Source organism: Geotrypetes seraphini, chromosome 3 (genome assembly GCF_902459505.1).
Source record: "Geotrypetes seraphini chromosome 3, aGeoSer1.1, whole genome shotgun sequence".
In the NCBI taxonomy this organism is placed as follows: Eukaryota; Metazoa; Chordata; class Amphibia; order Gymnophiona; family Dermophiidae; genus Geotrypetes; species Geotrypetes seraphini.
Window position 1 is genome coordinate 177,960,728 of NC_047086.1, and position 25,406 is coordinate 177,986,133.

Sequence of the window (25,406 nt, forward strand, 5' to 3'; positions counted from 1 at the left end):
CATCTTCCCTGGAACTGAGGTTAAGCTCACTGATCTGTAGTTCCCCGGGTCGCCTCTGGATCCCTTTTTGAAGATAGGTGTAACATTCGCTGTCCTCCGGGATTACCCCTGTTTTCAAAGATAGGTTGCAGATCTTTAGTAGTAACTCTGCTATTTCATCTCTGAGCTCCTTCAGTATTCTCGGATGGATTCCATCCGGTCCCGGTGATTTGTCTGTTTTTAATCTATCTATCTGTTTGAGTACGTCTTCGAGGCTCACCTCTATTGACAATAGTTTTTCCTCTTGGTCCCCCTTGAAGGTTTTTTCTGGATTCGGCATGTTGGATGTGTTCTCTTTCGTGAAGACTGACGAGAAGAACTTATTTAATCTGTCCGCCACCTCCTTTTCCTCTTTTACCACTCCCTTCCTGTCTCCCTCATCCAGGGGTCCCACTTCCTCCCTCGCTGGTTGTTTTCCCTTCACATATCGAAAAAATGGTTTGTGCCTCCTTGGCAAGTCTCTCCTCATACTCTTTTTTTGCTGTTCTGACCACACGGTGACATTCTCTCTGATGTTTCCTGTGCTCTTTCCAGTTTTCCTCGGTTTTATCTTTTTTCCATTTCTTGAAAGATTTTTTCTTGTTTCCTATCACATTTTTAACTTCGTTGGTTAACCAAGCCGGGTCTTTTGTTTGATTCCCTTTGCTCCCTTTTCTAAATCTGGGTATATACAAGTTTTGCACCTCGTTTACCGTATCCTTGAATAAGGTCCAGGCTTGCTCCACCGACTGTGTTTTTCTGGAGCTGTGCTTGAGTTTTCTCTTTACCATTTGCCTCATGGCGTCATAGTTCCCTTTCTTGAAGTTGAATGCTGCTGCAATGGTCCTCCTCCCCTTTGGCATTTCTATTTCCACTTTGAATCGGATCATGTTGTGATCACTGTTTCCTAATGGTCCTACTACTTCCACTTCTTGTGCACTTCTCTTCCACTTCTGGTCCTTTCAGCCCGCTGAGGATTAAATCCAGTATAGCTGTCCCTCTCGTTGGTTCCCTGACGAGCTGCTCCAAGAAGCAGTCCCGCACAGCCTCCAGGAACTCTGTTTCCTTGGAACATTTTGAAGCTCCATGGCTCCAGTCTATCCCGGGATAATTGAAATCTCCCATAATTATGGTGTTTGCGTTTTTACATTCTCTCCTCAATTCAGCCCTCAGTTCTTCATCCATTGCCTCTATTTGTCCAGGTGGGTGGTAGTACAGCCCATCTTTATCTCGGCTCCCTTTCTTCCTGGTATTTTAACCCATATTGATTCCGGTCGGTCATTTGTCACTGTTATGTCCACTCCGGTCGAGTGAATGGCATCCTTTATATAAAGTGCTACTCCTCCCCCTTTCTGGTGTGTCCTGTCTCTTCGGTAGAGCTTGTACCCTGGCAAGTACTATGTCCCATTTGTTTTCTTCGTTCCACCATGTTTCCATGATTGCTATGACGTCTAGGTTCTCATCCTTAGCCATGATTTCTAGTTCACCCATTTTGCTCTTCAGGCTTCTTGCGTTTGTGTACATAGTTTAAGTCTTGATAGTTTTGTTTTTTGGTACTTCCCCTTTTGGTTTGTTGTCCTTGCCGTCCTCTTTCTGTCCTGCAAACTCCTGTCTGTTGTTACTTATGTTATCCCCTTGTGATACTTTCTCATTTTCCTCTTTTTGGACCATCCCTTCCTCTTGTTTCATATCGACCCCCCCTTGTAGTGGACTCCTCATAACTTCCTCTTGATTCGTCTGGTTCTGTTGGTATTTCATTGCCTGTTTTGTGTCTTCGGTGTCCTCCCAGCATCTTCCCCAAGTCGGGAGCAGGCAAGAAGGAGATAGAGAGGTTATAAACAAGTCAATTGGCGTGGCTTAGGAAGTCGGGTGCAGGTTGGGAGGAGGCAGGTAGGTGGGAGGTGCAGAAAGGTGAGAGGTACAAGGCATAGTTAAAAGTAGAGTTACAAGGAGGGCGGGAGTCAGAGATATTTGTCAAAGAGATAAGTTTTGATTGACTTCCTGAAAGTTTGGTAGAAGGGAGAATTAGAGATGAGAGTGGATAGACATTTGTTCCATTTGCATGCCTGGAACGCCAGGGATCTGTCAAGGAATCTCTTGTAGATGCAGCACTTTAGGGACGGGAAGGCGAACAAACTGTAGATCCATATGGGAGAGTTCTCAAGGAGATGAGCAAGAGGAGAATAATGAGTATAGAGGGTAAAAATGTGGTAATGGGAAGCAGATAAAAGGGAATAGGAGGATGAGAAATGTGAAAACTAGAGGATGACAGGAGATAGAAAGTTGATTAGAAAAAAGGGAAAAAGAATAAGGTAAGAGGATGACATTTGAGTGAATAGAGGGAGAAAATGGAAGAAAGCACTTTAAGTGAAAGATCAACATGTCAGGCAGGTGTGGTGAGGGAATGTAACAAGATAGAAGGAGAGAGGAGAAATAAATGGACAGTAGCCACTGAAAACAGAATTAGCAGAAAACAGGAAAGCAAAAAAGAGAAACTGGGACCAATGTGATAGAAAAATAAAATGCCCAGTCACACAAGGGTAGAAAAAGAAGTGTTTTATTTTGAATTTATTAACTAGAATACGCTAGAGTGGATGCATATGAGCCTTCAACCATAGGACCATGTCTATCATGGCTGCCATAGTGTCTAGCACTTGGAGGTACTGCCAAACAGTTGGAACTGGCTTGGCCAACAAGCTCATTATCTGAGTGCAAAGCTTCTGTCTGCATGCCTTTGGAAGATAGACATGACCTTCTGCAATGTTGAAGAAGACTCCCAGGAATTCCAGAGATTGAGATGGAATCTGTTGGCTCTTTCGGAAATTCACTATGCAACCCAGGTTCTTCAGGACCTGGACCATGTGTGCCACCACTTGTTCCTCTTTTGGGAATGATGGATCTCTGATCAGCTAGTCATCCAGGTATGGATGAACCTGCAAGCCCATCTTATATATATGGGCAACTACCATCAGCATCATCTTGGTAAACATGCGAGATGCTGTCGCCATCCCAAAGGAAAGAGCTGAGAACTGGTAATATTTTTCCAGGACATGAAATCTCAGGAACTTTCTTGTTTCAGAAAGATGGGAATATGCAGGTAAGCCTCCATCAAATCCAGAGAGGCCAGAAATTCCCCCTGCACCAGCACCACTATGACAGATCATGCTATCTCCATGCGAAAGCGTGGAACTTTCAGCGCTGCATTGATGTGTGTAAGATCTAGATTGGGTCTTCAATCATCTGAGCCTTTCTTGGGCACTATGAATTATATGGAGTATCTGCCCGAGCCTGAATCTTTGGTTGGCACAGACTCTATGGCCTGAATAACAGCCTCTGAACTGTAGCTGTGACCTTTCTTGCTTTCTCTGGTCACCCCACCAGGGAGTACACAAACCAGTCCATTAACGGCTGGGCAAATTCGAGCTTGCAACCACTCTGAATGATCTCCAACACACAAAGGTCTGACAAGGTCTGCACCAAAGTCTCTGCATAGTCTGAAAATCATCCCCTTATCTTGACGGAAACTGCTCTGGAATTGGAATCATTATGCTTTCATGGAGGTTGTAGCAGAACAAGAACTGGAGACCTGGCTCTGCCTGGGACCTGAGAATCTCTGTCTGGCTCACTGAAATGATCTCTGAGAGGCGGCTCCTCCTGAGAACTGCCAAAAGCCCCTAGAGCCATGAAAATTAGACACCCAGAACCTCTAGAAGTTCGCAGTCTGCTGTCAGGTAGAGATTTCAGCCAATAATCAGATATGCTAGTTATGAGATCGTCCAGTCCCTTTCTGAACATTTGTTCCTTGAAAGGAAGTCTGTTGAGGGTAGCTTTGGAGGAGGAATCTCCTGCCCATTGCCTAATCAAGAGCATTCTGCAGGCTGAAATTGAAGCAGCTGAAATTTTACTCATGACTCTGATGCTGTAGAGAGCATCGGCTAAGTAATCCACTCCAGCTAATAGGAGCTTGGGTAAAGGTTCATCCTCCGCCAGTTCAAGCCCCCACAACCTGGTATGACAGGTGCGTGTCACAAAGGAAGCTGCTGCAGTTGCTTTGATTTTCAAGGCCAAGGCTTCAAATTGTATTTTAAGTATCACATCCAGTCTGCGATCGTGCATATCATAAGAACATAAGAATTGCCACTGCTAGGTCAGACCAGTGGTCCATCATGCCCAGCAGTCCGCTCACGCGGCGGCCCTCTGGTGAAAGACCAGCACCCTGAGACTAGCCCTACCAGTGCATGTTCTTGTTCAGCAGAAACTTGTCTAACTTTGTTTTGAATCCTTTAATACCATGACCCCCTCACTTGGTAACATAGAAACATATAGAAACATAGAAGATGACGGCAGAAAAGGGCTACAGCCCATCAAGTAGGGATATGCATTTGGTTACCTGTGCTACCAAGGAATCCTTGGGCTGAACAAACAGTTGCTGACACTCCTATGCCATCAGATATAGCTGGCTACTTTAAGGGACCCTTCAGGAACATTCCAGTGCTCCATGATCAACACGCTGATATCAGGATGACAGGGAAACGAAGAAGACTGGGCCCTCACTCCACTAATTATAGAGCAGGGAGCAGAGGGGACCTTCTGGGAGTCTAAGTTTAACTCCCAGAAAGAGTTAGAGATAAGCTCTAACAGAGCTAAGGGTATGAACAGCCGGTGGATTGTGGGGTCATCCCCTTTAAGGCCACCACTGTATCTTGTACACTTGCACCTGCCTGCAACCCTGCATCTCCCGACAGGGAGGGCTTGCTCTGTGACAGTAAGTGCATACAAATAGGCCTCTCATTCTCTCCTTCTGAAAGGCTCACAAGATACTTGCCAGCATCTGACACTGAGGCAGATGCCCTGGGAGCCCCAGCCCTTGTACACCTCCTGATGTGCTGTCAAACATCCCTTGGGGATCTCAGCCATCCAGATAAGCTCTCATTAGATTGATAAATTCCTGAGAAAATGGTGTATTAGGCAGCACGGAGTCTCCTTCAGATGATTCCAGCTTGTGTCTCTTGGGCTCCGTGCCCCTGTGTTTAGGATGACCACCATTCCGGGGCTCTGGAAGGGATTTACTCCCAAATGATGGAACTCCCACCCAACTGTTCCTCTGCCCTAGAGTGCAAAGGGGAGGCTAAGCCAACTGCTCTCACCCCCACTTTGGGTGCCCATCCAGTGCAAACCTGGAATGAATTAGGGGTAAAGAAGCCTGACGACTCTATCCCTGCCAGCTTTGAGGCAAAATGAGGTGATTTGAAGCTTCTGGAGAACTTTAAAAAAAAACAACTGGGAAATCCAAGATGGCCACTATGGCAGAATTTCAGCGCCAAAGTCTACAAAATGCTTTAACCAAACCAAAAAAATAGCAATGTGATTTTGAGGTTGGGAAACCTAAGGGAAAAATTATTTCAAAGAAAACCCCCCCCCCCCTTGTACTTTGGATAAGGCCTACAACAGATTCTAGACTGGGTTTATATTTGCTTATTGATGGACATTTCATTCTACTTTTAAAGTTTCTTGGCATAATCTTATATGCTGAGCTAACAATGAAGCCACAGAAAAATGTTTTGGCTCATAAACTACTGGAAATTATAAACATCCTTGATGAGTGTGACCTTATTCCAATGAACATCAATTTCTGATTCTAACCCAAGCTTTTATTATATCATAATTAGTTTATTGCAATGCTCTTTATTCTAGCCTTTCAATGAATTTACAACAGAGGCTTCAGCTAATGCAAAATACTGTGGCCGAATTAATACATGTAAGGCAAATAAATTTGATGGTTTAACTCCAATTTTCAGTAGTTTGAATTGGTTACCTATATAGGCTTGGTTGTTATTTAAGACTGGTTGTTTGGTTTTTAGAATAATGCAAATAATGCAGAGCTTAGCTTCAGTATGTGTTACACTTGATTTCTTTTCCAACAAATATTAAGATCATTGAGGTCACATAACAGGATGATTTCTTATTTTCCTGATACAAGAAACAACATATAAAAAAATACATTAAGGTCCTACTTTTTTTTCATCAAGAAGCTATATTGTAAAATACATTTCCTTTATTCTTATGTAACCAGAGAGTGAAGTTACTTACCTGTAGCTTGTGTTCTCCAAGGACATCTGGGTGGTATCATCTGATAAGAGCTCAGCACTGACACTTGCTAATAAAATTTATGCAAATGTTTCTAGCAGCGTCTCACTGCGCATGGACAAGTATCATCTACCAGCAATTGGTTATCTCCAATTGGAGTGGTGCCAAAGCTGGATGGCAGCAACCAGTTTTCTAATGACTTCAGGAAGGTGAACGCTGTCTCCAAACTAGAGGCTTATCCTATGCCAAGGGTGGATGAGCTAATCAAGCAACTAGGAGCCCAGTTTGTCTCAACTTTAGACCTGACCAAAGAATATTGACAGGTACCCTTAACTCCACGTGCTGCCTTTTGGGATTCATGGAGCTCTACCTTCCAATACTTGGTTGACAGTCTTTTAAAACTACACAGGGACTATGCAGTAGCCTACTTAAGACGACATTGTCATTTATAGTAAAGACTGGAGAATCCATCTTGTCCAAGTGGAAGTGGTTCTGGACAGTTTAAGGATCGCTGGGTTGATGGCCAATCCAAAGAAATGCTTCCTGGGAGGACAGGCGGTCCAGTAGCTGGGGCATTTGGTGGGGAGAGGTCAAGTGAAACCAGATTCACAAAGTGGAAGCCATTATCTGGAGGCCAGTACCCCAAACCAAGAAACAAGTGTGAGCCTTCCTGGATCTTGCTGGATACTACAGGCAATTCATCCCAGAATTTACTGAGAAGGCAGAGCCCCTTCTACAGAAGAAATCCCCAGAAAAGGTTCAGTAGTCATCGAAACTGAATGTGACATTCTGAACTCTGAAGGACATCTGCTCAGAGTCAGTACTGGTCAACCCAGACTTCAATTGTCCTTTTGTGACAGAGGTTGGGCTTGGGGCTGTCCTGGCCCAAGAAGTAAATGGAGAGAAATACCCAGTGGCATTCATTGGCCACAAGCTGTTCCCTAGGGAGAGGAACTATGCAGTGATTGAGAAAGAAGCCCTAGCTGTCAAATGGGTCTTGGAAACATAACAGTATTATTTACTGGGACAACACTTTCTGCTGGTCAGAGACCATGCACCTCTTCAGTGGATGGCTTGCACAAGGAATTGAATGCACACATCACCTCATGATGTGTTCCTTCATCTTCAGCTTTGAGGTGTGACATCGGGCAAGCTGAGACCATGCTAATGCTGACTTTCTGTCTTGGGAGGTGGACCCTGATATGGCAAGCGCTCAACCAGACACGGTCGAGCTGAGGGGGAAGGTATGAGATGCTACCACTTCCCATGCTGAACTCCCCCTCACAGTATCAGAGCCACTTTAACATATGTGGCTGTTCCCTAGGAGGAAGTGAGGCAAGAGGGGAGGTGGCCAGGAAGAAGAGGCAGGGCTGGAACAAGGTTTAGAGCAGGGGTGGGCAATCCAATTGGGTTTTCAGGATTTCCCTAATGAATATGCATTGAAAGCAGTGCATGCAAATAGATCTCATGCATATTCATTGGGGAAATCCTGAAAACCCGAAAGGATTCTGGCCCTCGAGGACCGGAGTTGCCCATGTCTGGTTTAGAGAGTCCAGGGGAGAAAAGATGAAGAGTGATCTCAGCATATGCCTTGACTGCAACTACTAGGCATCCTGCTTGGTTGAGGTGGTACACCAACTACTTTTGCTGAAATATTTTGAGCCATGTTCTAGAGCAGGGGTAGGGAATTCCGGTCCTCGAGAGCCGTATTCCAGTCAGGTTTTCAGGATTTCTCCAATGAATATGCACTGAAAGCAGTGCATACAAATAGATCTCATGCATATTCATTGGGGAAAACCCGACTGGAATACGGCTCTCGAGGACCGGAGTTCCCTACCCATGTTCTACAGTCTGGCTGGGGCAGACCTGGTCACCCTCTGAGAGACTGTTGCAACCTGTGTTTGGGGCATGGAAGCCTCTGGCCACAAACAGTATCTTGGGCTCTGTAAGTCATAGGCCTGTTTCAAGATTTTTGCTTTTGAACTAAGAGACTATTTTCCTTTCCCTGAGCCTGTGAAGTAACAGGCTCCAGTTTCTGAATTAATAGAGAATTTTGTTGTACCTTCCATGTTTGTTTGGCTTTGTGTGCACAGACTTAACCTCAGAAATCCATTCATGCAAATACACATGCTTTCTACATATCACCATGATGCCTGCTTGAAATTCAGTTCAAAATAAACACAGAATTGCCCCTTTTATTTAGACTTATAAGGGGAAAAAGAGGCTAAGTAAAATAAGCTTTTCAAAAATGTTAAAGACACAATCTGCAAACATATCAGAACTAAGATGGGGGTCTTAAAAATTTTACTTTTTAGTCACATGAATTATGTAAACATAAGTAAGCGTTGATGCTTTAATTCATAGAGAGATACAATGACCCAAATAAGAAGCATGCATTCTCTTTTCTAAAGGTGTGTTCTATCTGGCTGGTCTAACAAGATAGTATTCCCTTAGGGATGACAGGGTGCCCCCAGGGTCATCAGATACCAGGCCATGGATTTTTACCCCCTTTTGGGATTTCTTATATAAGGTATGCTTTGGTTATCTCTGCTTTATTGTGATTTGTTGGTTGGGTTTGGAGAGGTTTGGAGGGGGGCTCTCTTATGATATTATTGCTTTGTTCATATTGTATCTTGTAGTCTGGTGGAGCTTTATTGTATTTTTCGATGTTCTGTTCTTTGAGTGTAATGTTATTGCTCTGCATTGTGTCTTTTCAATAAAAACTGTTTGAATGTAACAAGATGATATTCCCACTTCCCTACCTGACCACCCAAGCACATGCAAAATAATTAACATCCTAAATTAATGGTTCCAATGATATTCACCACAATGGGTTGTTGTTTTTTTTAATGAGGAATATGATATAGATTCAGCAAAGCTTTTAGCCTTCAAGAAAACTATAGCTTCAGTTTCAAAGACCTAATGAACATAGGGGAGACAGTTTGCTTGACTAAGAGTCAAGGTTTAGGAATGTAAAACCAAATCCAAGGTACAGATGAGCTTCGAATGTGGGCAGGCTTCACAGGGTGTAGAAACAGCCTATCCAAGTCTGGTCAGGTCTTATGAGTTTCACATACTTGGCCCAGGGCATGCCAGTAATAATTCAAAAGAGCAGCTTTGCATGCGATGCTGCTGTAGGGAACTCACAGCAAGCTATGTTGGTTTAACAAGTATCAATTACAAACAAAAACAAATGAGCTATGCTTGATCACCATTACAGGATTTCAAAATTCCAGGGGGTCTGAAGCTTAAAAACAAATAGAATTTAAGGCCCTTCTGTGAAAGTTTAACAGTTCTGCCTAATCATCATTATTAGCGGTTGAAAGCACTACTACCAATTAAAAAGAGCTAAAAATTAAGTTTACAAAGCTGTGCACATTAAAATAAGCTTTAAACAACATTGAAACCATTACATATGTGTGTTCGGTTATAATTACAACAGTGCAAAAGCATTCCAAACCTGATTAGCTAGGCCTTAGCTAATGGTGCTACTATAACAGAGACTGGACCTAAACGCATGTTCTTCACTACAGTAAAATATACATGTGGTTTCAAACAAAGGCCTGGATTATGTAAATTGGCCGGCACCTAGAAAACTGGTGCCGGCCACCTGTCAATCACATTTAGGCACCATTAACAGAATCACGGCTACCAGCACCTAAGAAAAAACTTAATTTTTTTGGTGAATCGCGCATAGCAGTGCCTAGTGACGCCTAAGGTCATCTCCATCTCTAATTACACCTACTTTGACCTTAGGCGTCACTAGGCGCCATGATGTAGGTGTGATTCTGGCACCTACTTTTTAAAAATGTGGTTTTAATTGGTTTAAAATGGTGTGTTCAATTACCGCGCCAATTAATGCAATTAAGTTAGGCACCTAACTTTTAGCGCCTTTTACAGAATATGGCCCAGAGTTAATAAAAAAGTAAGAATTAGATGCAGTAAGGAGGGACAATTTTGAGCAATCTCAAGCTTAGTTCAGAGATGTGCAACAGTAACAGGAATGATGGTCATTGTTGAGGAAACCCATTTTCCTTGCTGAGGTAGGAGTGCTTGTCATCTTATTGGTCAACTGCAGAATGGATATTTAAAATTTATTTTCCTGTCCATTAAAGGTGATATATATTCTTAGGAGCATCTGGATAGATGAAGTTATCTGGTCTTTACAAAGAAATGCATTTGACAGCACAGTCTCTTTTTTACTTTTTCATTTCTGATTGGTTTTTTCCTCTCGTGCAATTCTCTTAGTCACTCCACTGAAATACTTTTCCCGAAACGAATCATGACCCTTGTATGGCACATACTGACAGTCCAACAGATGAGCATTCTGATCCTGGTCCTGTATATGACAAACAAATTTCCAGAAAAAAAACCCAGGAATGTTAATTTGTTTTCAAACCTCTGAGGTTTTACTCCAGTCAACATACATACACATCAAATTCCATGCAAATAATTCCATGGCTATTGTGAACTGATCACTGGCATCCCGATGGGTTCCACCTTCCAGATTTTCTCAGCTGACAAATTAACCCAGACATACAGGCCAAGAATAAAGTCTGCTCTAGTCAGAGTTGATCAGGACAAATGCATCGTTAAACCAGAGACCTGTGAACACAGCTTATATATTATGATATGAGCAACTACTGCAGCTGTTGATTTCTGTAAAAAATAGAGTGCAAACTGAACTACTGATGCAGGGTTCCACGTTAAAAATCACCACCCAGGAAAAGGATCTATTTGTCATTGTTGAGGATACAATTAAACCCTCAGCTCAATGTGTGACAGGGGCTAAGAAAGTAAATAGAATGTAGCAATTAAACTATATAACAAAATTTTATTTTTTTCTTCCTGGGTTCTTTCTTAATTACCTATGCCACAAAAGTATAGAAAATAGCTATCATTCCCCTCAAACTTTGTTTTTGTGACCAGGACACTGATATTTTGAAAATTACCTTTTTTGCAGAACATTCTAGATTGATTCCAAGCTGAGTAACTTTAGGAGTGCTTTACTACGGTGCGGTAGGGTATTGCCACACAACAAACAATATCACAAATGCACCACACTTGATGCTGTGGTAATACAAGATTTGCTGCATGGAAATTCAGGTGGTCTGGCTTACCGTGGCTGTGGGCGAAGATGGGCAGAGGAAGGGACGTATTGTGGGGGTGTATATCCACAATGCACTGGTCCACTGTGGTAAAGGTGCATGGCGCATCTTACTACCAGGTTAGCGCAGAAGCCTTTACCATCTGCAAAAAAACAGGTGGTAAGGGCTTTTTAGACACACTGTTACCGCAGTGCATGTGGGCATAAACCTTCCTCAGGAGACATGCCTACAAGCAGTGCTTTTTTGAGCCGTGGGCCAACATCAGTGGTAGGTACCTGCTGTGCTAATTTTGGCCATAGACCTTAGTAAAAGGGCATCCTAGAGTAACTTCAAGAACTTTCCATCAATATAAATAGTAGTACAGAATAACTATAGAGATCTTAAGCCCACCAGCTCAGTTCAGTTCTAGAGAGTTGCGCGGGGACAGAAATCCCACCCGTCCCCACCCGTCCCCGCCAAAATCCCACCCATCCCCACCCGTCCCCGTGAGGAATCCCTCCGTCCCCACCCGTCCCCATGAGGAATCCCTCCGTCCCCACCCGTCCCCGCGAGGAATCCCCTCCGTCCCCACCCGTCCCCGCGAGGAATCCCCTCCGTCCCCACCCGTCCCCGCGAGGAATCCCCTCCGTCACCATCCTTCCCTATAAACTTCAGAAATAGTTATTTTATTTAATTATGCTACTGAATTAAAGGCTCTGGTAGAGACCCATTTACAAATAAGCAAAGAGACTATTAATTTGGAAATATTAATTGGGAAGAATACATACTTTGTAAATGGGTTTCTACCAGAACCTCTAATGTAAATATAAAATATAAATACTCAGCTGATGAGAACCCACAAACTGTCAGCTGAGGACTTCCTTTGCAGTTGGCCTGGGGTCCCTTTTGCCAAGCTTGGCAGGCAGCAGTAGCGTCCCTGAGTCACAGATGCTGGCACCTCAGTGGCTCATGGATGCTACCAGCGACTGCTGCGCTTGGTGGAGGGGAGTTCTGACCATCTCTAGAGGAGGTCCTCTGCTGGCGGTGCTTGGGGATCCCCACCAGTCACAGCAAGGGCCAACAAGTACTTCAACACTGTAGAAATAAAACCAGAAATGCATTTCCTTTTCTTTTGAACACAAAACAAAGATATCTGCCATATACATTTCCCAAGGCAGATGACTCTATGCAATGTCACCTCGGTAACAAAATACAAAAATAGACAAATACACCCCCTCCCTTTTTACTAAACCACAATAGTAGGTTTTAGCACAGGGAATTACGCTGAATGCCTCGCGCTGCTCTCAATGCTCATAGGCTCCCTGCGCTAAAAAACAATATTGCGGTTTAGTAAAAGGGAGCCATAGTGCAAAATATAGACAGCAGATATAAATTCTCAAAACAGACACATTTTGATCACTAAATTGAAAATAAAATCATTTTTCCTATCTTTGCTGTTTGGTGATTTCATGAGTCTCTGGTTGCACTTTCTTCTTCTGACTGTGCATCCAATCTTTCTTCCTTTCTTTCAGCCTCCTGTATGTTTCCTCTCCTCCAGACCTCATTCTCTCCCCCAACTTTTTCTTTCTGTCTCCCTGTTCCCCCTTCTTTCTGTCTCTCTGTCTGCCCCCTTTCTTTCTTTCTCCGTGCCCTCCCCCAAGCCACTCGGTTTGCTGCCACCGCCATCGGGGAATAGTCCCCAAGCCACCGCTGTCCCAAGCTTTCCCTGCAGAAGCGTCGCGCTGACCAGCATTCCGCTCCCTGACGTCAATTCTGACGTAGGAGAGGAAGTTCCGGGCCAACAAGGCATTTCTCCTCATTCCATCCAGCCTGAGCCCCATCTCTCCTTGATCCAGCATTTCCCTTCTGTGTCTGTCAGAATTACCATTCCACCTATTTTCCAGCATCACCCTTCTTTGTGTCCATCTCACCTATATCCCTATCTCACCACTTTTTCAGAATCTTCATTTGTCTCTGTCCTTGTCTTTACCCCATATTCACCATTTGCCCTTTCAATGTCTTTATCTCCCCCCCCCACACACACTTTTTCAGCATTACTTCTATGTCTCTATTTCACCTCCTCTTCATGTCCCCTCTGTATCTCTATCCTTATTCAGAAGGTCCTGCTTACCCTTTCTCTTCTTTGTGTCACTATCTCCATTTTCAGCTTTCCCCCCTTTTCCTTTGTTACTGCACCCTGTAGCCAGAATCTTTCCACCCTCTCTCCACTCCGGCCCAGCCCAGTATGAAAGATTTCCTTTTGTTTCCCTCCCCTCTCTCTTTCTCTCTCTCTTCTCCTCCCTCACCCATGAGTCCTGCATCTGGCCCTCTCCCTTCTACCTGCACCTGGCAACACCCCCCTGCTCCGCGGCTCTCTTAAGCAACTCGTCAGCAGCGGTGATCAAGACAAGCTGCCGACATCGAGGCCTTCCCTCTACGAGTCCCACCTTTGTGGAAAAAGGAAGTTGAAACAAGCGGGACTTGCAGAGGGTAGGCCCCGACGCCAGAAGCTTGTGTCGATCGTTGCTGCTGAGTTGCCGAAGAGAGCCGCAGGTAGAAGGGAGAGGGAGATAGGAAGGCTGTAGAAGCTCCGGAGCATGACACCGAACCCGGCCAGGATGATTTCTTTTTCAGGCTGCTGCTGCCGCTGCCATCCCCCACCCGAAATGACAAAAAACAGCCTAATGCCCGCGTCGGGAAATAGCCATGCTGAGCAGTGAGCTCAGCACGTACACAGATGAAAGCCTTGCTTGCTGATTGGTCCGGCGGCACGGTGGGGCGGGGCCGCCGGACCAATCAGCAAGCAAGGCTTTCATCTGTGTACGTGCTGAGCTCACTGCTCAACATGGCTATTTCCCGACGCGACGCCAGACTTGTAAGCTGCATGCTTGCATCGCCAGAATTTAGGTAGGTTGTTTTCATCCCCGTGGGAGTCCCGTGGGCAAGGGGGCGTCCCCGTGGGAGTCCCGTGGGTCAGGGGGGCATCCCCGTGGGAGTCCCGTGGGCCAGGGGGCGTCCCCGTGGGAGTCCCGTGGGCCAGGGGGGGAACCCGCGGGATCCCCGCGGGACCCGCGGGATCCCCGTTCCCGTGCAGACCTCTATTCAGTTCCAGCTGCCTAAGTGATAACATATCTGCTTAGATGGCATCCAGAGGCTGCAAATATCCAGCAGATGCATTTTGCTATGGATGTGGCCAATTTATTAAGATAAGAGGGGAAAAGTACTCCATAGAAGCATCTGCTAAGATTTGTGATGCCTACAAGGTATATTTTGGCATGCCTGTTAGGGATCAAGACAAACTTTGGGCACCTCACTTCACATGCAAAAACTGCCCAAAAACCTGGAAGGTAAGACAATTTTCTTTCTCACTAGGATGGCAGAATTTTCTGCTATAAAATTTCTTAGAATATTTAATTTTTTTAATATTTAAATTTTAAAATTTTCAATGTTATTTCAAAATATATCATCTATGAAATATGTTGTGAGAATCTCGTACAGATTAGTCATAGGTGAAATAAATTTATTGTTTTCATTACCACAATTTCATTTTATTCTTCTACAGGATGGTACGGAGGAGAAAATAGAGCCATGTTTGCTATCCCAAGAATTGTGTGGGAACCTAATGAACACTCAAGCAACTAATACTTCTGTAAGTGGACCACATTGCCCTGAGCTCCCCATACTCACTCCACCTGAGAGAGCAGGTGCTTTCAGAAGAGAGCAACAAGTCAGAAAATGAGGAAGGAAATATAGATCCAGTTTACAATATCAGAAGTGCATCTGATGAGAGAAACCCATACTATCCAAACCAAAAAGACCTCAAAGACTTGATCAGAGATCTTGGTCTCATCAAGTCCAATGCCAAGCTTTTGACATCTAGGTCCAAGCAGTGGAACTTGTTGGATGAAAGTGTGCAAGTCACAGATCAGAGGAAGTGTCACTATGCTTTTTCCACCTTCTTCACCCATTAAGATGGGCTCTCTTTCTGCCATAATATGACCAGTCTGTATGAGGCAATTAGAATCACCTGTAACCCGAAAGACTGGCATCTCTTCATTGACAACTGATCAGGAGCATCAAAGCCATGCTGCTCCATAACAGGAACAAGTACCCATCTCTTTCAGTGGCTCACTCAGTGCATCTCAAAGAGGATTACAACAGTATCAAGACCTTACAAGGCACCTTGAAGTATGATGAATATAGCTGGGAAGTCATCAGAGACTTCAAAATAGTGGCATTCCTAATGGGTCTCCAAAGTGGTTTTACCAAGTTTCCCTGCACTACGAAAGGTGGGACTGACCACAGAAGACAGGGTTCTCTGTGGGGAGAGACAACATCAAATGGGAACCCCAGAAGGTGCTGATGCTACCACTGCACATCAAATTTGGAACTAATGAAACAATTTATCAGAGCTCTAGATAAGGATTCAGCAGCCTTCAAGTATCTTCAAGACATTTTCCCTAATCTGTCAGTGTCTTCATCAGACCACAGATAAAGATAATCCTGGAATGCAAGGAATTTCCCAAGAAGCTAACTAGGAAGGAGAAAATGGCTTGGAACACTTTTGTTGCAATGGTTTGTCACAAGGCCGAAAACTACATGGAATTGATTGAGAATCTGGTAAAGAATTACAGCAAAATGGGCTATATAGGATGTCTCCAAAAATCATATACAGGAATGAGAAAGGCAATCGAATTCTAAATCAAAATACCTTTCTCAAATTGTTTTTAAGTGCTTAAAGTAGACACAAATTCATTGAAAACATCTTCCTGCACTTTTTTAAGGCACTTTAAACTGTGCTAAGGGGAGAGCCTCAGATCCCCGTGCATTGCTATATTTTACAACAGCATTCAGACCTCATGTCTTCTTGATGTTTATTTTGAAACATTCAAGGAGAACATGGGAGTATACTCAGAGGAGTGATTATATGAGAGGAAAAGGATCTCAGAAACCTGCTTGATTGGCAGGAATGAACCTAACAAAGGCTTACAAGGTTTCACGTTTCTATAATCATAAGAACATAAGAACATAAGCATTGCTTCTGCCGGGTCAGACCAGGGGGTCCATCGTGCCCGGCAGTCCGCTCCCGCGGCGGCCCCCCAGGTCCATGACCTGAAAGTGTTCCCTACCTAACCTAAAATATCCATACCCTATTCGCTCAATGTCCTGTAAGGTACCTCTATCTGTACCCTGTAATCCCCTTCGCTTCCAGGAAGTCATCCAGTCCCTTTTTGAACCCCAGAATTGTACTCTGTCTTATCACCTCTCCGGGAAGCTTGTTCCAGGTGTCCACCACCCTCTGAGTGAAGAAGAACTTCCTTGCATTCGTTATGAATCTGTCTCCTCTCAGTTTTTCTGAATGACCTCTTGTTTTAGTTGTCCCTGTTGTCCCTAAAGAATCTGTCCCTCTCCACCTTCTCTATGCCTTTCATGATTTTATAAGTCTCTATCATGTCCCCTCTCAGTCTCCGCTTCTCCAGGGTAAAGAGCCCCAGCCTGTCTAACCGTTCGGCATATGAAAGGTTCTCCATACCCTTTATCATCCTCGTTGCCCTCCTCTGGACCCTCTCGAGTATTGCCATGTCCTTCTTGAGGTATGGCGACCAGTATTGGACGCAGTATTCCAGATGTGGGCGCACCATTGCTCGATACAGTGGTAGGATAACTTCCTTCGTTCTGGTAGTGATACCTTTCTTGATAATGCCCAACATTCTGTTCGCTTTTTTTGAGGCCGCTGCACATTGTGCCACCGGCTTCATTGTGTTATCCACCAATACCCCCAGATCTTTTTCTTGGCTGCCTTCCCCGAGTACCCTCCCTCCCATCGCGTAGCTGTACATGGAGTTCCCCTTCCCTATGTGCAAAACCTTACATTTCTCCACATTGAAGCTCATCTGCCATTTTTTTGCCCACTCACTCAGTTTGTTCAGGTCGCTCTGCAGTTCTTTGCATTCCTCAACAGTTCTGACCCTGCTGGAGAGTTTTGTGTCATCCGCGAACTTGATAACTTCGCACTTTGTCCCCGTTTCTAGATCATTAATAAATATATTGAACAGCAGTGGTCCCAGCACTGACCCTTGCGGAACACCACTTGTGACCCCTATCCAGTCAGAGTAGTGCCCCTTTACTCCTACCCTTTGTTTCCTGTCCGCCAGCCAATTTTTGATCCATCTGTGCACGTCCCCTTTCACCCCGTGACTCCACAGTTTATTCAGTAAGCGCTCATGGGGCACCTTGTCGAAGGCTTTTTGGAAATCTAGATATATAATGTCTACTGGGTCACCTTGGTCCAATTGCTTACTTATCCCCTCAAAGAAATGCAGTAGATTTGTCTGGCATGATCGGCCTTTACAGAAACCATGCTGGCTCGATCTCATCAGATTATTTTTTTCTATATGCTCATTGATACCTTCCCTGATCAGTGATTCGGCCATCTTCCCCGGAACAGAGGTTAAGCTCACCGGTCTGTAGTTTCCCGGGTCACCTCTCGATCCTTTTTTGAAGATCGGTGTAACATTCGCTATCTTCCAGTCCTCCGGGATTACCCCTGTTCTCAAGGACATGTTGCAAATATGCTGCAGTAGCTCTGCTGTTTCATCTCTGAGCTCTTTCAGTATTCTCGGGTGGATCCCGTCTGGGCCTGGAGCTTTGTCCGTTCTTAATCTATCTATCTGCCTGAGAACGTCTTCGAGGCTTACCTCCATGTATGATAATTTCCCCTCTTGATCTCCCCTGAAGATTTTTTCCGGTTCTGGCACACTGGATGTGTCCTCTATTGTAAAGACCGACGAGAAGAACTTGTTTAGCCTACCAGCCACTTCTTTTTCCTCTTTCACCACTCCCTTCCGGTCACCCTCATCCAGGGGCCCCACCTCCTCCCTCGCTGGCTGTTTCCCTTTCACATATTGGGAAAATGGTTTGAAATTTCTTGCTTCCTTGGCCAGTCTCTCCTCATACTCTTTCTTGGCTTTCCTGACTATTCGGTGACATTCTTTTTGATGCTTCCTGTGCTCTCTCCTGAATCGATCCTGAAAAACATCTCAAAACTTTTGTGTTCTTTATTTTTATAATTTTACTGTGGTTAACTAAATGCAAAACCTTAAATTCAATCATATTGCATGCTAAATGAATGAGACATGCTTCAAAAAATAGACCACGCTTATCTCAATTGTTGCAGGCAGCCTTGGCCTGACGGGACCTGTTTCACCGTTAATGACCAGCTTTCTCAAGGCTTCTCTCAGGTTGCATAATACTTTTGCCATTAATAGTGGTGCCTTTTTGTATTATATATGACAACTCAAAATACCCACTGATTCAATGTTATAAAAGTCCAACAGTGGTGAAAATTAATTAATCTGTATCTGATGGGCAGATCGCGAGGAAGAGTCAGGAAAGTGTTGGCAATGCTCTCTAGAAAGAAATCAAAAGGATGATTGCTGTTTGGATTGAGATTGAGGTTGTGATTTCTGTGTCCTTTGTTGTCTTACACAAGGTCACTGAAAGCAGACCTAAAAGATGAAGAAGGCTGATTTTATCTTCTTTTGGTGTAGTAATAATAGGTATCTGTCTCTATTGTGGATGCTGGTTTCTCATTGTAATAAAAGGAACGTCTGGAGAAGCAAGAATATCTTCTAGACGATGAAGAAGTTTGAGAGGTTTCTGGTTTAGTTAAAGTTGTCACAATATCTGCAGCAGCTTCAATTTTTTCTCCAAATAGGCCATCTCCCTTACAAGGGACATTGGAAAAGCATTCCTCAACTGATATTTCCAGGTCAGAGACACTTTGCCAGGCTAAACGGTGCATTGCAATTGCTACTGCAGACATTCTGGAAGAAACATCAAAAGCTACACTAGCTATGCACTTAAGAGTAGTAAACAAGTTCTTAGATAGTTGTTGAAATTGTTTTAACTTGTCTGGAGGTAAAAATTCCTCAAATTCTGACATCTGTTTTAATAAAGATTTGAAGTAAATGGGCATGTAAAATTGATAGTCCATTATTCTGTTAAGCAGCATGGATGACTGGAAAATGCATTTGCCAAAAGAGTCCAATGTTCTGGCTTCTCTGCCCAAAGGAGCAGAAGCATAAGATCAAGAGCTGCGTGAACGTTTGAGAAAATTGATAAAAACGAGTTTGTTCAATCGATTTGTAAACTAAGAATTTTTATACCTCTGCTAATTCAACCAGTAACCTTAAGATCTATATAGCTTTCCACTTCTTCCATCATGTAAGATTGCATTGATGACTTTGAGAACCTTAAGAACTAGATAGCTTTCCATTTCTTCCATTATGTAAGATTGTATTGATGACTTTGAATTGTGACCTCTTTGCTGATTGTCCAGCGCTTCTTGTTGTAAACCGCCTCAAATTTTCAGGGAGCACCTTTAAAATTCAAGCAGCGCCAACGGGAAGCCTCCTTCCCGCACTGAAATCAGCGGGCTGACCCTGAAAGCTGAGAGCCCTACTCCAGCAGGGCGTGTGAGCTCTGCTCCACCCCTCCCCCGATCCAGCGGGAAGCACCTTTAAAATTCAAGCAGCGCCAATGGCGCGCAGCCGTTCGGCGCGCTGGCTAAGGCGCACGGCAAAGGCACATGCGACTTAGTGCGTGTCTTTGTGAAGCGACCTCTATGAAGTGACTCAACGCCCGGATTAAACCTCCCAGATCGGACCTGGAACGCAGCAACTCTGGTGAAGAGCCTTACAGAACTCCAGCAGGGCAGCATGCGCCTTTGCGAAGCATCTGTGCGAATCTGAAACCCAGATCACTCGAAAACCTTCCTAATTACCACTAAAAGGGTAGCCTGCAACTGCCTCTAGAATCCAAAACCACAGCCTGCAAGTATAGCCTTTTCAACCTGTATAACCTATACGTACTGTCTGCATGTATAGCCTGTATAACCTGTAACATATATAGCCTGTATAACTGTAGAGCCGTACAGTTTGTTACCGCACATATAACCTGTTACCGCACGTGTAGCCTGTTACCGCATGTATAACCTATCACTGCATGTATAGCCTTATACCGCATGTATAGCCTGTTACCGCCTATATAGCCTACTATCGCAAGTATAACCTATCACCGCATGTATAGCCTTATACCACATGTATAGCCTGTTACCACCTATATAGCCTACTATCGCAAGTATAGCCGTATACCCCATATATAGCCTGTTACCGCCTGTATAGCCCACTATCGCAAGTATAGCCTTATACCGCATATATAGCCTGTTACCGCACATATAGCCTATCACCGCACGTATAGCCTAATACCGCATGTATAGCCTGATACCACCTGTATAGCCTGTTACCACCTGTATAACACAAGGATAAAAGGGGGCAGCTAGGTAAAGGACATAGCAGCTAAACAGATAACACAGATAGTAACAGCAGTTAAACAGATAATAACAGATAACACAGCGAGGCGCCGGGGTCCGGTCCACAGTTGCAAGCAAGGCAAAGCTCAGAAGACCCATTCTGGAATTTCGAGTTTACTCCCAGCAGTGTCTACTGGGAACTATCAAGACTCAAAGTGAACAAAGCCATGGGATCAGACAATCTAAGCACCCCAGGGTGCTTAGAGAGCTCTGTGATGTCCTGGCAGAGCCGTTATCTGTGCTCTTCAATCTTTCCTTGAGGGCGGGAAGAGTCCCCTTGGACTAGAAAACAGCCAATGTAATCCCACTCCACAAAAAGGGCTGCAGGCAGAGAATTACAGACCGGTGAGTCTCACATCCATAGTGAGTAAACTCATGGAAACACTAATTAAGCATAAATTGGATACGATCCTGGACAAGAAGAATCTACGGGATCCCCGCCAACATGGATTTACCAAGGGCAGGTCCTGCCAATCCAATCTAATTAGTTTCTTTGACTGGATAACAAGGAAACTGGATGTGGGTGAGTCCCTAGACGTCGTGTACTTGGACTTTAGTAAAGCTTTTGATAGCGTCCCACACCGCAGACTACTGAGCAAGATGAAATCAATGGGACTGGGAGAGACATTAACTACATGGGTCAGTGATTGGCTAAACGGTAGACTTCAGAGAGTGGTGGTGAATGGTGCCCCTTCAAAAACGTCAGAGGTGATCAGTGGAGTGCCGCAGGGCTCGGTCTTGGGCCCGATCCTCTTCAACATATTTGTGGGAGATCTGACTCAGGGGCTTCAGGGTAAAATCACATTATTTGCCGATGATGCCAAACTATGCAACATAGTAAGTGAGAACACTTTACCAAACAGTATGACACAAGACCTACTTCTATTGGAACACTGGTCCTCGACATGGCAGCAAAACCTCAATGCTAGAAAATGTAAGGTCATGCACCTTGGCAGCAGGAATCCATGCAAAACTTACACACTTAATGGTGAGACCTTAGTTAGGACCAAGGCGGAACGTGATTTGTGGGTGATCATTAGCGAAGACATGAAGACTGCCAATCAAGTGGAGAAGGCTTCATCAAAGGCAAGACAAATGATGGGTTGTATCCGTAGAAGTTTTATCAGCCGGAAGCCCGAAGTTATAATGCCGTTGTACAGATCCATGGTGAGGCCTCATCTGGAATATTGTGTACAATTCTGAAGGCCACATTACCAAAAAGATGTGCTGACAGTTGAGTCGGTTCAACGAATGGCCACCAGGATGGTCTCGGGACTCAAAGACCTCCCGTATGAGGAAAGGCTGAATAAATTGCAGCTATACTCACTCGAGGAACGTAGAGAGAGAGAGGAGACATGATAGAGACGTTTAAATATATCACGGGCCGTATTGAGGTGGAGAATGATATCTTCTTTCTTAAAGGTCCCTCGACCACAAGAGGGCATCCGCTGAAAATCAGGGTTGGGAAATTTCATGGCGACACCAGGAAGTTCTTCTTCACCTAAAGGGTGGTTGATCATTGGAATGAACTTCCACTTCAGGTGATTCAGGCCAGCAGCGTGCCAGATTTTAAAAGGAAATGGGATACACATGTGGGATCTCTAGGGGGGTAAAAATGGAAATGGGATACACATGTGGTATCTCTAGGGGGGTAAATTCAAGGGGGGTGGGGTCGTTAGAGTGGGCAGACTTGATGGGCTATGGCCCTTTTCTGCCGTCATCTTCTATGTTTCTATGTTTCTAATAAAGGCAGACACACCACCAGATAGTACAAGCAGACACACAACACACCTCCAGGCGGACCCAGCTGTAGCACACCAGCACCACCAGGCAGGCCCAACAGACATGCAGTTAACACAGGAGTAGTCACGCAACCCAGCAGACAACACAGCTAATCAACTTTGCAGTTAACACAGCTAAACAAGCAGTCACCACCAAGTAGACCAGCAGACACATAACCAGACAGACCCAGCAGACAATATAACTGACCTGCTAACTAAGCGGGCACACATATCTAACTGGCTAGCAGGCAAGTGATAAGCTCAAAAATGGCAGGGAAGACTAGAAGCACCAAGACTGCAATCAAAACCAGTGTTCCGGTTGCCGAAGAGATTCGGAGGATGGCCACAGTCTCCGCGCAGACTGAGGAGGACCCCCGACGGATGATGGAGGTCTCTGTGCAGACCGAAGCTGTGCCCCAGCTGAAGACTTCGGTCTCTTGGCAAACAGAAGGAGTTATCCAGCTGAAGACTTCGGTCTCTGTGCAGACAGAAGGAGCTATCTAGCAACAGCCTGACGGTGACATCCTGAAAGAGCTGATGAGTCTGAGGGAAGAAGTGATACGCCTGAGAAGTATCCGGTAGAGAATGACACGGTGACAAAATTCATCACCGTTCCCCGTCCCCGCGGATAACCGCGGGAAATAATCCCATGTCATTTTCTAGTGTCTATTTCAACCTCAGTCCTTCTACTCCAGCATTCTTCAAAGCAAAGCTTGTGGGTCAGTGGTTGTGCCCAATTATACTTTGATTCTTCTCTCTCTCCTTAAAGAATGACATGATGATGGTTTCCCGCGGGGACGGGAACAGTGATGAATTTTGTCACCATGTCATTCTCTAGTATCCGGGAAGATGAGGCGTTCATCGATGAAGTCCTCCAAGAATTGTCTCAAGAGCTGTCCCGAGAGTCCCAAGTCTCCGAGCAGGCGCAAGAAGACAGGACCATCTTCGAGACGCACAAACCGACCAGAACTACATCATTGGAAGTAACAGCTGAGGTGCAAGAAGAGGCTAGAGACGCTGACACCTGGCAGCTAGTCACCTCTGCAAGCAAACACAGAAGGCCTTCCTCTTCTTCATCATGCAAGCACAGCAACCTTACATTAACCCCACAGATCACCTTGAGGAACAGATTCCAGCTCCTACAGGAAAAACCTGCCAACGGAATTCAGGAGGACATCCTGGAGAGCGATCTTGAGGCCCAGCGGAAAACCTTGACCCCAGAAGCAACAGATCACCATCCCCCCAAAAAGCGCAGAGTGGTTGTCATTGGAGACTCCATGATGCGAGGCACCGAGGGACCAGTTTGTAGACCAGATCTACAATCAAGAGAGGTTTGCTGTCTGCCGGGAGCCAGGATCTGAGATGTAACCACCAGCTTAGAAAAACTAATCAAGCCCCAAGATCAAAACCCGATGCTCCTCATCCACATTGGAATGAACAACACCGCCAGGAACACCCCGGAGAAGATACCTGAAAAGCCCTGGGTGAGAAGCTGAAGCAGATGGAGGTGCAGGTGGTCTTCTCCTCCATCCTTCCAGTAAGAGGCAAGGGGAGAGCTAGGGAAGAATGTATCCAGAGGACAAACAAGTGGTTACGCAGATGGTGCAGAGAGATGAACTTCGGATTCCTGAACCACAGAGAAGCACTTCAAGGTCTGCAGGGATCAGATGGGCTACACCTGACCAGAAGAGGGAAGAACGTCTTTGGATGACGTCTGGCACACCTACTTCGAAGGGCTTTAAACTAGGTGAGCTGGGGTTGGGGACCCATCCTGGTAGGGTAAATAATCACTCCATCTTTGAGTCTAAGGTAAGTATTTGCGTTAAAGATAGAAATGAGGGGGACAAACTAACTTGCGTTGAAGATAATAATGAGGGGGACAAAACAACTAGAATGGGAAAATCTCCATGCAGACCAGACAAATATAGAAAATGGACGGCTAGGTATGTTAATGCACATAGTTTGGGCAATACTGAAGGGGACAAACTAACTCAAACGGGAAAATCTCCATGCAGACCAGACAAACATAGTGAATGGACGGCTATGTATGTTAACGCACGTAGTTTGGGCAATAAAATTCTGGAATTGGAAACAGAAATGAGAAATGCTGACCTAGATGTGGTGGTGATAACAGAAACCTTGTTCTCGGAGTCCCATGGATGGGATATGATTATACCAGGATATAACTTGCTCCACCGAGACAGAGAAAACAAAACTGGAGGAGGGGTAGCACTATACAACAGAGAGGACATCAAAGTTACCAGGATAATAGATGTCAAGTATATGGGGGAATCCCTCTGGGTGAACCTTGCCAGGAGCAATGACAAATGCCTGTATCTTGGAGTTGTGTACAGACCTCCAAAACAAGACAACATAGACAAAGAATTAATCGAAGACATCGAGACCATCACTCTGTGTGGAGACACTGTGCTGTTGGGGGGAGTTCAATATGCCTGATGTGGACTGGAACAAACTTCCCGCTACGACCAGTGGCAGCAGAAGATTACTAGCCTCCATACAGGGAGCATGCCTCAAACAGATGGTATTGGAGCCCACCAGAGATCAAGCGATTCTGGACCTGTTATTCACCAATGGAGACAGTGTCACAGAAGTTTCGGTAGGAGATGCTTTAGCCTCCAGTGACCACAACATGGTGTGGTTTCACCTCAGGAAGGGAGTTACAAGGACAAATACATCAACAAAGGTCCTTAAATTTAAGGGAGCTAACTTCCAAAGCATGGGAGATTTTGTCTATAAGATGCTGCAAAACCAGGACACGACGGACGATATGGAGGTACTGTGGTCGGCTCTGAAATCTACCCTGCAGGAAGCAACCAACCTCTAAATACAAACCGTGAGTAAAAGACAGAAAAATAATAGACCCCAGTGGTTCTCCGCAGAGATCTCAGAACTAGTAAAGCAGAAGAAAAGAGCATTTGTATCCTACAAACTATCACAACACCCGAAAACTAAAGAAGCCTATCTGATGAAATCTAGAACTGTTAAACAGCAGTCAGGGAAGCCAAACTCCAGATGGAAGAAAATATAGCTAGGCATGTT

The 25,406-nt window shown here is 44.8% G+C and overlaps 1 protein-coding gene across 6 annotated transcripts in view; it reads right to left on the minus strand.

Annotated features, from left to right (window-relative positions):
* Positions 1 to 8,375: 8,375 nt before the first annotated feature.
* Positions 8,376 to 25,406, minus strand: part of TRMT11 (tRNA methyltransferase 11 homolog) — a 177,133-nt gene continuing 160,102 nt past the window's right edge. For 5 of the 6 annotated variants that reach the window (XM_033937103.1, XM_033937104.1, XM_033937102.1 and 2 more), the window contains one exon: positions 8,377 to 10,444. In XM_033937103.1, coding sequence (XP_033792994.1) covers positions 10,313 to 10,444 — 132 coding nt within the window. In that variant the 3' untranslated portion in view covers positions 8,377 to 10,312. Of the gene's footprint in view, positions 10,445 to 25,406 lie in introns of all 6 variants that reach the window. The other variant, XM_033937105.1, reaches the window with a different exon arrangement.